The sequence below is a fragment of the Dryobates pubescens genome, chromosome Z (assembly GCF_014839835.1).
Source record: "Dryobates pubescens isolate bDryPub1 chromosome Z, bDryPub1.pri, whole genome shotgun sequence".
Classification (NCBI taxonomy): Eukaryota; Metazoa; Chordata; class Aves; order Piciformes; family Picidae; genus Dryobates; species Dryobates pubescens.
This window is the reverse complement of record NC_071657.1, coordinates 27,829,776-27,842,629: the sequence shown is the minus strand read 5'-3', so window position 1 is coordinate 27,842,629 and position 12,854 is coordinate 27,829,776. Positions and strand designations below refer to the sequence as shown.

The following is a 12,854-nucleotide window of genomic DNA, read 5'->3' as shown; positions in this document are numbered from 1 at the left end:
AACAAAAATCCCTTACCTCCCTTTTCCCCCAAAAAGGGGTTAGAGAGAGAGAGAAAGGCAAGTTACTAAGGAAAAGAGTTGTTAGTAAGCTTCAAAAGCCCATGCAGGATTAGTTTTTGCTTATCTGAAGGCCAACTCCAGCAGTTTGCAGAAGAAGCAGGCAGGGAGAACAGGCTGAAACTCCCCCCAACTCCCCAAACCAAACTGAACTGAGGAAAAGAAAAATTCCAACTGCTTCACAATCTAAAGCTGCATTTTTTGTCTATCAACCAATGAAATTTGTTTAGAATATCAGAATGTTTTGGTTCTAGTACCAGAAACATTAGCCAGTGTCTCAGCACTGCTTGTTCTTAAAGGCACAGTGTCAAACGGTCACAGTCCACCCCTTTCTAAACAATTTCATTGGCTGTTCGTACTGTCCATCCAATCTAAAACAATATTTACAGTTTGTAAGTAAAATTCATAGTCCGTTCCGGCTATACTCAGATGTAGATGATTCAGAAGTCCAAGAAAAATCAAAAATCAAGAAAATGGAAAACAGTTTGTCTCTTTGCAGACGAAGTGAAGAAAAGGGAAACAGGGAAACAGGGACTCTCAGTTGACTCAGGGCTCTCAGGGTTTGTGCACCGTAGGTTCCTCAGGGATTCTTCCTTTGGACGCGATGTAGCTGTACAACAGTCTGAAATTAAACTCTCTCAGCTAAAATTAAATCTCTTTGTGGAATACACTGAATTTCACCATTCTCCTGCATTACCCAATAAGTGTGACCCAGACCTTCAGCTGAAACCACCCCTCGGACAGGTTTAGCCTCTCCTGAGGGCGAAAACACCCAAACAGTTTTACCTAACAGATTCTTTTCTCTAACAACAGGAACTCTATCACCTTCTACTTTCCGTAGCATATCTGAATGTGCCGGTCCAGCTCGGTTCACTGAACCTCTACTATTCACCAGCCAGGTTGCTTGTGCTAAATGCTTTTCCCAGTTTTTCAAAGATCACCTCCCATGGCTTTGAGAGTGGTCTTCAACAAACCATTGTAGCGTTCAATCTTCCCTGCAGCTGGTGCATAGTAAGGAATGTGGAATATCTACTCAATACCGTGCTCTTTTGCCCAGCTCTTTACAAGGTTGTTCTTGAAATGAGTTCCGTTGTCTGACTCAATCCTCTCCGGAGTTCCGTGTCTCCACAGGATCTGTCTCTCCAGACCGAGAATGGTGTTGCGTGCAGTTGCATGTGGAACTGCATAAGTTTCCAGCCATCCAGTGTTTGCCTCTACCATAGTAAGCACGTATTGATTACCAGAACGAGAACGTGGTAGAGTGATGTACTCAATCTGCCAAGCTTCACCATATCTGTACTCGGACCATCTGTCACCATACCACAAGGGCTTAATTTGCTTTGCCTGCTTAATAGCAGCACAAATGTCACAGTCATGGATGACTTGTGTGATGGCATCCATGGAAATGTCTATGGATCTGTCACGAGCCCACTGGTATGTTGCATCTCTGCCTTGATGTCCTGATGAATCGTGAGCCCACCAAGCTAAGAATATCTTACCTTGGTGTTTCCAGTCGAGATCAAGTTCAGAGTCCTTGTCTACTTGAGAAACTCTTGCAGCTAAATCTGCCTGATGGTTGTGCTGCTGTTCCTCAGTAGCTCTGCTCTTAGGAATGTGAGCATCAATGTGTCTCACCTTCACTGGAATTCTCTCGACTCGATCAGCAATGTCTTGCCACAGGTCGGCTGCCCAGATGGGTTTTCCTTTCCTCTGCCAGCCATTCTTCTTCCAGTTCTTTAGCCAACCCCATAGAGCATTGGCTACCATCCATGAGTCGGTGTAGAGATAAAGCTTTGGCCATCTCTCACGTTCAGCTACATCGAGAGCTAGCTGGACAGCTTTTACCTCTGCAAACTGGCTGGATTCTCCTCCATCCTTCACCTCTGCAACTCGGCGTGTTGGACTCCACACTGCAGACTTCCACCTTCGCTTGTTCCCGATGAGATGACAGGAACCGTCTGTGAGCAAAGTATACTTCTTTTCATCATCTGAAAGCTCATTGTAAGGAGGAGCTTCCTCAGCACAAGTTACTCTCTCCTCTGGAGGTTTAGCACAGTTGGCATCTTCAGGCCAACTTGAGATCACCTCCACCAGACCAGTCTTTCAAGATTTCCCATTTGAGCTCTCTGTGTTATCAGAGCCATCCATTTAGACCAGGTGGAATCTGTGGCATGATGCGGTGTGGAACCTTTGCCTTTGAACATCCAATTCAAAACTGGCAATCTGGGAGCTAAGAGAAGTTGTGATTCAGTTCCAATTACTTCAGAAGCTGCTTTCACTCCTTCATAGGCAGCTAGAATCTCTTTCTCTGTTGGAGTGTAATTAGCCTCTGAACCTCTGTAACCTCGACTCCAGAAACCAAGAGGTCGTCCACGTGTCTCACCTGGAGCTTTTTGCCACAAGCACCAGGTTGGACCATTGTCACCTGCAGCCGTGTACAAAATGTTCTTGATGTCTGGACCATCTCGGACAGGTCCCAGTCCCACTGCTTGAACTACCTCTTGCTTTATCTGGTCAAAGGCTGCTTGCTGTTCAGGTCCCCAGTGGAAACTGTTCCTCTTTCGAGTCACATCATACAGAGGTTTCACAATCTGACTGTATCCAGGAATGTGTAGTCTCCAAAATCCCACTATCCCCAAGAAACGTAGAGTTTCTTGCTTGTTCGTGGGATTTGCCATGGTAGAGACTCTATTTACCACATCCACTGGAATGTGTCTGTGTCCATCCTGCCACTGCACTCCCAGAAACTGGATCTCTGTGGTAGGACCTTTCACTTTGTCTCTCTTGATGGCAAAACCTGCATTCAGAAGAATGTCCATGATTTTGTTACCTTTCTCAAAGACTTCCTCAGCAGTTTTACCCCAGACGATGATATCATCGATGAACTGGATGTGTTCTGGAGCACCACCTTCCTCCAGAGCATCGTGGATTACTGCATGACAGATGCTGGAGCTGTGGATCCAGCCCATTGGCAGTCTGTTGAAAGTGTACTGGATTCCTCTCAGGTGAAAGCAAACTGAGGCCTGCATTCCTCTGCTATGGGAACAGAGAAGAAGGCATTAGCAATGTCTATGGTAGCATACCATTTGGCCTCTTTGGATTCCAGCTCATACTGGAGTTCCATCATGTCTGGTACTGCTGCACTCATAGGCGGAGTTACTTCATTCAGGGCTCGGTAGTCCACTGTCAGATGCCAGTCTCCATTCGGCTTTCGCACAGGCCACACTGGACTGTTGAAAGGTGAATGAGTTTTGCTGATGACTTTCTGACTGTCCAACTGACGAATCAGATTCTGAATGGGCAACAAAGAGTCACGGTTGGTTCTGTATTGTCTGTGATGCACAGTCCGAGAAGCAACCGGCAACTTAATGTCCTGAATCTTGTGTTGTCCCACAACTGCAGATTCATCAGAAAGTTCAGGTCTAGCAGACAGTTTCAGATTTGTCCATCAGTTTCTACAGAAGTTACTCCAAAAGCCCATTTGTAACCCTTAGGGTCCTTGAAACGCCCTTCTCTTAGAAAATCAATTCCCAAAATACAAGGTGCATCAGGTCTGGTCACCACTGTATGCTTCTTCCATTGTTTACCAGTTAGACTTATATTAACCTCCACCTTACTTAACTCTTGAGATCCACCAGTGACTCCCAGAATAGTTACAGACTCTGATCCCTGATAATTTGATGGCAATATGGTGCACTGAGCTCCTGTGTCAACCAAGGCCCTGTACTTCTGAAATTGTGAAGTGCCAGGCCACTGGATGTACACATCCCAATAGATTGTTATCTCCATTATCCCTCTCCTCCCACTGGTGGGAGGCAGGGCACCCCTAGTTATGGGGAACATGTCCACAGGTGCAACGAGCACACTGTGCAGTGTTACAACTGGAGCCACTTTTGGAGCTATTAGAGTTGTCCTGGGGAACTGTGGAAGTAACAGCTACCCTTCTGGTATTGCTTCCTCGGGTTCTGCCACTTTGCAGTTCCCTCAGTCTCCTGAAAAGATTAGAAGTTGGTTGGCCATCCCACCTGTTCATGTTCTCACCAAACTGATCACCATCCCTGGAGGTGTTCAGGAGGAGACTTGATAGGGTGCTTGGTTGCATGGTTTAGTTGATTAGGTGGTGTTGGATGATAGGTTGGACACTATGATCTTGAGGGTCTCTTCCAACCTGGTCTATTCTGTTCTATTCCATCAAGAGGAGATTGGACGTGGCACTTGGTGCCATGGTCTAGTCATGAGGTCTATGGTGACAGGTTGGACTCGATGATCTTTGAGGTTTCTTCCAACCTTGGTGATACTGTGATAATGTTACAGGACCTAAACTGAATTTGAGAGGTAATAGATTTATAATTCACATGTGTAAGAACAAATCTTAAATTAAAATTTGAGGCTTCAAGTTAGTAGTTACGTTGAATTTGTATGGTCAGTGCCTAGGAAGTTAATAGTAAAAGGTAGCTTGGTAGAAGATTGCAACAGGAATTCTGTTTTTTCTAGAAGAAATTACATCAAAACAAGCACTATAAAACTGTATCTCCCATGAATTTAATATAATTGGAGCGAACTGTCAGTGATCTCTTATGTTTATTTTTCTATAGCATATAGGCTAATCTTTGTTTTACTGGGAGGCTAAATGTATTTATTATATTTAGCAGATTCATCATGTTTGACAAAAGCCTAAAATCTTGTATTAAAACATAACTGAAATACAATTTTGGTATGCAATAAAATTTTATTTTGTAGCCTTTTTTCTACAGTTTGGAGTTATTTATGGAGTATTTGATACTGTTAGAACTGTATTGCAGTCACTTAGTAATTAAATATTTCATCCTAGGTTTAAGAAATGTCTTGCCTATAACAACTGCTAAAGTCCCGATTGTCAAATTTTTCCATGTTAGAAGTGGTCTTGAAGTAGACATCAGTTTATATAATACTCTGGTAAGATTATCTTCTTTTCTTTTTTTTTTTTAACATCAAAATGTGAGATGTGGTTTTGTTTCTTGATACTGAAGTGGTTGTTCTATTGAGGTTCAATAATCAATTGCTTCCAACTACTGAATGCTTCCAACTCCAACTGAATGGAGTCAGTTGCACAACTGCAACTTAAGAGTTGTCACTTCCCTGGGAAAATACTTAGTTCGTAAGTAATAATAAAAAATAGTGTTTTAACTGTTCACGTGTTTCTGAAAATGAGACAAAATAACGTTAACTTCAGTTTTCCTACACTCTACTTCCTATTACGGTTCTTACTTAGCCCTGAGACCTTAAAGAGTGAGTTCTGAACCCAACTTGCCAGAATTGCAACTAGAGTTTTCAAAACAACAAAAGTTTTTGTCCAAGTATTTTTAAAATGTTTGGGGGTTTTGTTTTTGTTTTTTTTTCCCAATGTCTCTGAACTTCAAAAGCCAAATCCTTGAAATGTCAAAGGAAAGTAAGATTTGGAGCAAAGTATTAAACTCTCTGAAATTTTCATATGAGCTCAAGGGGACTTTTGAGAAAGATATACTACTAAGTAAATCTGAAAGTTTTCTATTTGAAGTTAGGGGCCCATGCAGATTATGGTTCACTTGATAGCTCTCACATTTCTGGCCTGATGTCTGTTAGTTCAAGAACTCTATCTAACAAATATTTTGAAAATGCAGTAATAGATACATGCTTGATTTCTGAAGCACTGTTCTGTGGATGTTGCCTTGTAACACTTCTGTGCAGATTAAGAATGTTGATCAGCTGTTCAACAGAGCAGGTAGTAACCTCACTGTTGAATGCTTCCTTTCTCAACATCATTATTCAGGGCTTCGTATCTGCATTTGTCTACTCAAGTGTGTTTGGGTTTCATGTTTTCAGTTTATTTCATTTCTTCAGAGGTTCTGTATTTTCTATGACTTTCTTATTTTTGTAGGCATTGCATAATACAAAACTCCTGTCGTCATATGCAGCCATTGATCCTAGAGTAAAATATCTGTGTTATACAATGAAAGTCTTTACAAAAGTAAGTATATTTCAGACATTGTAGAAGCAGTAGTGCCTGAAGCAGAAGACAACCATAGGAGAAACAAACCTTGTTTCTTTTTCTAGATATGTGACATTGGAGATGCATCTCGAGGAAGCCTTTCTTCTTATGCATATACTCTTATGGTGCTTTATTTTCTTCAACAGAGAAATCCACCTGTCATCCCTGTTCTTCAAGAGGTACAGTATATCAAGAAAGAAACATGTACCTATACACAGTATTGGCCAGAAGAATGTCAGTGCTGAATCTGAAGAGCTCTTCTGATTAAATTAATGTTATACTTTCAGATCTACAAAGAACCAAAGAAGCCTGAAATTTTAGTTGATGGCTGGAATGTTTATTTCTTTGATAAGATAGAGGAGTTGGTGAGTAAATCAGGTTAATTCAAAATGGTATTACACGTAGCTTTGCAAATTAAACATTGACCTCAGATATGGTCATTGAATATATATGTGGAAGTGGTGCAGCTATTGCTTTGAAAATCCTATGCTCCAAACATTTAAGAATATGATTTGCTGTAATTCATCTGAGGAGAAGTCCAAAGAAAGATAAATTAAACATTTTACAATGATTAATTACTGTGTGTTGCTCCAGGTAGAGAATTATAAATACCAGCTTCATATCTGGTAATAGCTGGTTAATCTTGTTGAATAATTTTAAGTAGGCACATAACATGAGCTAATAGATTAGTTTTTATAACAGGTGAAACCTAATGTTAGAAATTTTATGAATTCTCCACTTCTTTTGTTACTATTTTTTAAACTATACAATTTTTAAATCATTATTGAATTATTTTACTAATTGTGAAAGGAAGGGGATTGTTTGAATTTCCAAGGTAGGAAAATAATTCTGTTTAAGTACTGGAAGGAAAAATACTTCTGTCATTTTCAGTCTGTCGTTTGGCCAGAGAGTGGCAAAAACACTGAGTCGGTTGGACAGCTGTGGCTAGGGCTTCTCCGTTTCTACACAGAAGAATTTGATTTTAAAGAGCATGTCATCTGCATTAGGAGAAAAAATTTGCTCACAACTTTCAAGAAGCAGTGGACCTCCAAATACATTGTAATTGAAGGTAAAAATATGTGAATTACATTAATAAGTTGAATTTCTTTAATGCTCATGTGAAAAACTTGGTCTTTCCACAATGATTATTTATCTTTCTGTTACATCTTTGTCACATTTTGAAATAATAGTAAAATATCCATCTTGCTTCAGTAGTGCTAAAAACTATTCTTAGCGTTGCTGGCTTTGTCTACTAAAGCTGCAAAGGAGACTTCATTATTTAGCTGTAATGCAGTTAAGGTTTTCTCACAAATGCTAAGTTTAGCTGAGTTGGTATTTACCTGACCCTGTGTATATTTATACTGATAAGTACTGCCATGGTCTCTAAGAATAGCGACACATTAGTAATGTTCTTTGAATCATTTTCTGCCTGTATGATTTCTGTGGAAAGAATTTGGACACTCTTGCCTGCATGTTCCACTTCTTTTACAATACTTGAGTCAGCTTAGAGCTGAATGGCTGTGATCGTTTGAGCATGGAGTTAATTTGTTTTCAATAAATTTCCAGAGAGTTCGATTTCAGTCTATTAATTCCTCATAAAGAAGAGCTGCATTGGGTTATTCATTACATTGCTGATCTTGTCCTGGATTTGACTAATGCCTATAATGCTTTTTGTACAGACCCTTTTGATTTGAACCATAATCTGGGAGCCGGATTATCAAGAAAAAGTAAGTTTACAGATACAACTTAGAAGATTTTGTCGTGGATCTTAAGTGGTTTGTTTGATGTTTGGATGATGGTTTATGGTTTTTGTTTTATTTTTCTTCCCTAGTGACAAATTTTATAATGAAGGCCTTTATCAATGGCAGAAGGATATTTGGTACTCCTATAAAAATATTTCCTAAAGAATATCCATCAAAAATGGTAAGTTCTTTCTAAGAGCAGTATGTGGATGTTCTTGGCTATATAATTTACCAGTTGCTACACTCTTGTTTAATCTTCTCTTAAACGTCTAAAGTGCTAAAAAAATCCTATGTGAGTGAAGTGTCACTTGCATGTCAAATGTCTTGGCATGCATGCAATTCTAAGCAAGTCAGAGCTGCTTTGTGCAGGCTTAGGTATTTTATTCCCTGTCAAAAGCAGCTCACCATTTCTTAGAGTGGCAGTTTTAAAAGTGCTCACAGACTGAGTGCCCAGAAAGAGGCCAGTGGCCAGTTAATCTCACCAGGTCTTTCAGGAGTTCAGATACACATGCCAGGTTTATTCTTCTCTGTAAATCTTACTGCTGTTTAAAACTTGCTTCTCTGTCATGACTCCCAAGTGTATAGATCTTTGTTTTAAATTCATGATTTCTTCTTCAGGAGTACTTTTTTGATCCAGAGGTACTAACGGAAGGAAAATTGGCACCAAATGATAGATGCTGCAGAATTTGTGGTAAAATTGGCCATTTCATGAAAGATTGTCCCATGAGAAGAAAGTGAGTATAGTTTTGGCATCTGTGTGGAACCTTTCCTTAGGCTTGGGTGGAAGAAAGATTACAACAGTAATGCTAAACTGAGACCTGTACATGCTGCAGAATACTTCCTTTATTGCTGAATTGAATATATATCAATACTAGTTGTGGCAGTAGTGGATGTTGTTGATTTTTAAAATATTTTTATTGAGACACTAAAGTTTTGCTGTGGTCATCTGTAGTGTTTTTTATCAGAATATTTTCACAGACGGCTGCAACTACTTTATCTTAAGGTAGTAATGCTGACTCTTCCATTCATTATATAGGAGAGGGTAATCAAAGAGAATCTAAATGCAGAGCTGAATAGCTATCTGCTGTGAAAAGCACTCAGGAAAGCTTTTTGTGTATTTTCATTTAATAGCTTCTACTTCCAGAATCCTGCAGGTTCTATCAATATATGTTTTTGCCATGTTCATAGAATCAAGTGAAACATGGGTGCATGACACTCAGGTGAAGTACAACATGCAGCTCATGTCAAAAAGCTAAGACAAGCATATCATAGCATTATTTTTCTTAAGCACACATGTGAGAGTGTCATGGTTTAAACTGGAGAGGTTTCTTGATCCTGTGTAACCAGATGCCCAGCAACTGTCTTAATGTAGCATATGAACACTAAAGTGACTTTTCTGTTCTTCATATTATTACCTATCTAAATTTAATTGATCCACTGATTTTTTTTTTTTCTATGTGAGACAAAACTCTTCGAGGACTTCTTGTCTGAAAATTGGCAGTAATGCAAGGGAATGAAATGTTGAAAGCCTTTGTAATTGCTTGTAAGGTGAATGGCAAAGTCTAATCTTTGCTTTAGAGGCTGTTTATGTTAAAAGCTGTAATTGAAAATCACCTGCTCATATGCAAATAGCTAAAAAGGCATTAAAATCAAATCAGATGGTGTAGACTTTCTGCTACAATGGAGAATTGTGGACTTAAGTTGTCTCAAATGCACATACACAGCTGAGTTCTAGACAACTGTAACAGCAAATGTCAATGGGTTTTGTATCCAAGAACATAAAATGCCTTATGATGTAAGACCATGGATACATTTTTGTCCTCAGCCAAGCCACTGCAGTAGGAGATGCTATGTGGGGCACACTAGCTGTAATCTCTTCTTGGGCATTTCCCCAACATCTGCAACTGCTCTGTAAGATGTGTTGGTGTATGTGCCTGCCCTGGTCCTTATTTGTAGACTGGAGCAGTTTCTGACTTTGTCCTTTTTGTTTTTCTCTGAACTTGATCCTGTTGTTTTCCTGAAGTCTTCTATAGCAACCAGTTCCCTAAGTGTGCTAAGTGATGTGTAAAGTAGTACATTCATCTGTTTAAAGTCAATAGTTAAAGTCGGTAGTTTCATGACCATTCCACAGGCATAGCCACTGTTGTAGCCACCCCCACAGGGCATTAGCCACCATCAAGGAATCTGTGTAAAGATAACGTACTGGCCACTTTTCTCTCTCAGCAGTCTTTAGAGCCAGTTGGATGGCTTTCACTTCTGTATATTGACTTCTCCTTCAGTGGCCTCAACAACTTGTGTAGGATTCTGTTCAGCAGCTTTCCACTTCTGATGGCTTCCTACCACATGACAGGACCCATCTGGAAACAAAGCCTTTCGCCTTTAGATAACTTGTATGGTGGTGCCTCCTGGACACATACTGCTTCCTCAGGTGGCACTCCAAAATCTCTGCCAGTCCATACTCTCTTCCAGAATTCCTAGGTGGTTGGGTTTCTCCAGTTGAGCTCGCTGCATAATCAGTTCCACCCACTTACTCCGTGTAGCACTGGTTGCGTGATGTGTAGATGGAATGTTCCCTCTGAACATCCAGTGCAGCACAGGCACCCTGGGTGCTAAGAGGAGAGGTGCTTCTGTACTCACTACTTCTGCTAAGATCTCCTTCTCAGTTGGCGTTTAGAGGGCTTCTGATCCTCAATATCCTCCAGAATACCAAAGACCCACCTTGGGTTTCACCTGATGTCTTCTGCCAGTAAGACCACACTCCCCAGCTGCAGCATAGAGGATAGTTTGTATGTGGTCAGTTACTCGTGGGAAGCAGGGTTCTACGTACAGCAGTTGCTTTGGAGGACAGACACCAGGGATGAATATCCTCTCACTTCCTTCTTTTACTTAGCTTATATATCTGAGCTGATGTTGTATGACATGGAATACCCCTTTAGTCAGTTTGGGTCAGCTGGCCCAGCTCTGTGCCCTCCTAAAGTCATGCTGACCCCTCAGCATACTCTTGGGGTGGGGAAATGTTGGAAAAGCATAGCCTGGGTGCTCGTTCAGCCAAAACACTGGTGTGTTATCAACACAGCAGTAGAAAGATGCTCTGAGGAGAACTAACTCCAGCTCAGCCAAACCCAGTATAGCCATGAATATGTTCAACCTTTAGTTTCTCTCCACATTGGAGTCTTGGCTTAAGTCTCTCTTCCTTAAACACTTGTTCTCTTCATCATTTGAGCTGCCTTTCTCTTTACCTTCTCTTAACTCTGCTACTTCCCTCTTTAAATACTGATACCAGACCAATATGCAGAACTCGGATATAGGCACATTATTTAGTAACAAAATGATGTCTTTTGTCTTAGTGTTTTATCCATCCTTTCACTACACACCCTAATAAAGAATTCTCCCTATCTTTCCTGTAGTGCCTCTGTAAGTATGTACTGGAAGGCTGCTATAAGGCTCCCTAGAGCCTTCTCCAAACTGAACAGCCCCAGGTCTCTCAACCTGTTCTCACAGGAGAGGTATTCCAGCCCTCTGATAAATTTTTTTGGCTTTCTCTGGGACCACTTGATTAGGTCCATGTCTGTCTTAGCTGAGAATCCCACAGCTGAACACAGTACTCTAGATGGGATCTCATGACAGCAGAGGGACAGAATTACCTCACTTGACCTGCTGGCTGCACTTCTTTTGATACAGCCCAGGATATGGTTGGCTTTCTGGGCTATGGGCACACATTGGTGGCTCACTTTAAGTTTGTCAACAACCTGTACCCCCAATCATTCTCCACAGGGCTCCTCTCAATCCACTCATCACCCTGTATCCATATTTGAGATTTCTTCCAACCCACATGCAAGATACTGCACTCGGCCTTGTTGAATTTCATGATGCTCAGTGAGGTTCAGAAGATTCATGTGAGCCTATTAAGCCTTCTCTAGCCTATCAAGGTTCTTCTGCATAGCAACCTTTCCTTCTACACTGTCAACCACACCAGTCAGCTTTGATTCATCCCTAAGCTTGGTGAGGCTACACTGAATCCTGTGTCCACGTACTCAACAAAGATGTTTAATAAAACTGGTCCTGTAGGGGACATTACTCATTGCTTGTCCCCACACAGATCTGGAGCTGTTGATGACAACTCTTGAAGTGCAGCCACCCATCCATTCCTTACCAATGTCAAGTACACGTCTGTCCAATTTAAAGGCAAGGGTGTTGTGCAGGATAGTATCACATGCTTTGTACAAGGTCAGGTAGATGATGTCAGTTGCTGTTTGTAATCCACTGGTGCTGTAACGCCATCATAGAGGGAGGTCCCTGTGATGGTTTAACCCACCTGCATTAACAAAAGCTCAGCCAACTCAGTCGGGGAAGCAAATGAAAGAGCTGTATTACACAAGCAGTACTGCATCTACAATGCAATGCAACGAATATGTACAATATGAATATGTATGTACAATATTATACAGGTATTTACAAAGAGAAAACAGCACAGAAATCCTCCTTGTCCAGGAGGATGCTGCCTCGTTTCCCCCTAACTTCTCCCTCCCCTTTTTCCTCTGGTTAATTAGAAGAAAAGAGAAAAGGAGAAATGTTAGGGAAATTTCAGTTAGTTCAAAAGTGTCATTAAAAAAAGAGTCAGTAATGCTTATCTGTGAAGTTAGCTGGTAAGGGGTCTCTTTCCAGGAGCAGCAGACATGCATGCCAGCAGAGAGAGAGACAGAATGAGAAAGGAATGTAAGAGTGTTAAAACTACATCCCACACATCTAACAAATGAAATTCCTTTACAATAATCTCGTTTTCCTTTTTACACCCAACTCGATTTTTGTACTTCTCCAGTCTCCTGCTCAAAAATTTGCAGCTAGCTTTAAAGGCACAGGCTAAAACTGTCACAGTCCCCATATTTGTCAGGCACAGTTTGCCCTTAGTGAAGCTGTGTTGGCTGATACCAATTGCTATTTTGTTTTCCATGTGCCTTAACATAGTTTCCAGGAGGATCTGCTCCATGATGTTACATTGATGAGACTGGTCTGAAGTTCTCCAGGTGGTCTTATTTTCCTTTTTTAAA

At 40.8% G+C, this 12,854-nt stretch overlaps 1 protein-coding gene across 1 annotated transcript in view; it reads left to right on the top strand.

Moving 5' to 3' along the window:
- Window positions 1-12,854, top strand: part of TUT7 (terminal uridylyl transferase 7) — a 42,085-nt gene that overhangs the window by 22,972 nt on the left and 6,259 nt on the right. The window contains exons 18-25 of the mRNA XM_054178971.1: window positions 4,889-4,992; window positions 5,954-6,043; window positions 6,130-6,243; window positions 6,352-6,429; window positions 6,956-7,133; window positions 7,744-7,791; window positions 7,896-7,987; window positions 8,425-8,540. Coding sequence (XP_054034946.1) covers window positions 4,889-4,992; window positions 5,954-6,043; window positions 6,130-6,243; window positions 6,352-6,429; window positions 6,956-7,133; window positions 7,744-7,791; window positions 7,896-7,987; window positions 8,425-8,540 — 820 coding nt within the window. The remainder of the gene's footprint in view (window positions 1-4,888; window positions 4,993-5,953; window positions 6,044-6,129; window positions 6,244-6,351; window positions 6,430-6,955; window positions 7,134-7,743; window positions 7,792-7,895; window positions 7,988-8,424; window positions 8,541-12,854) is intronic.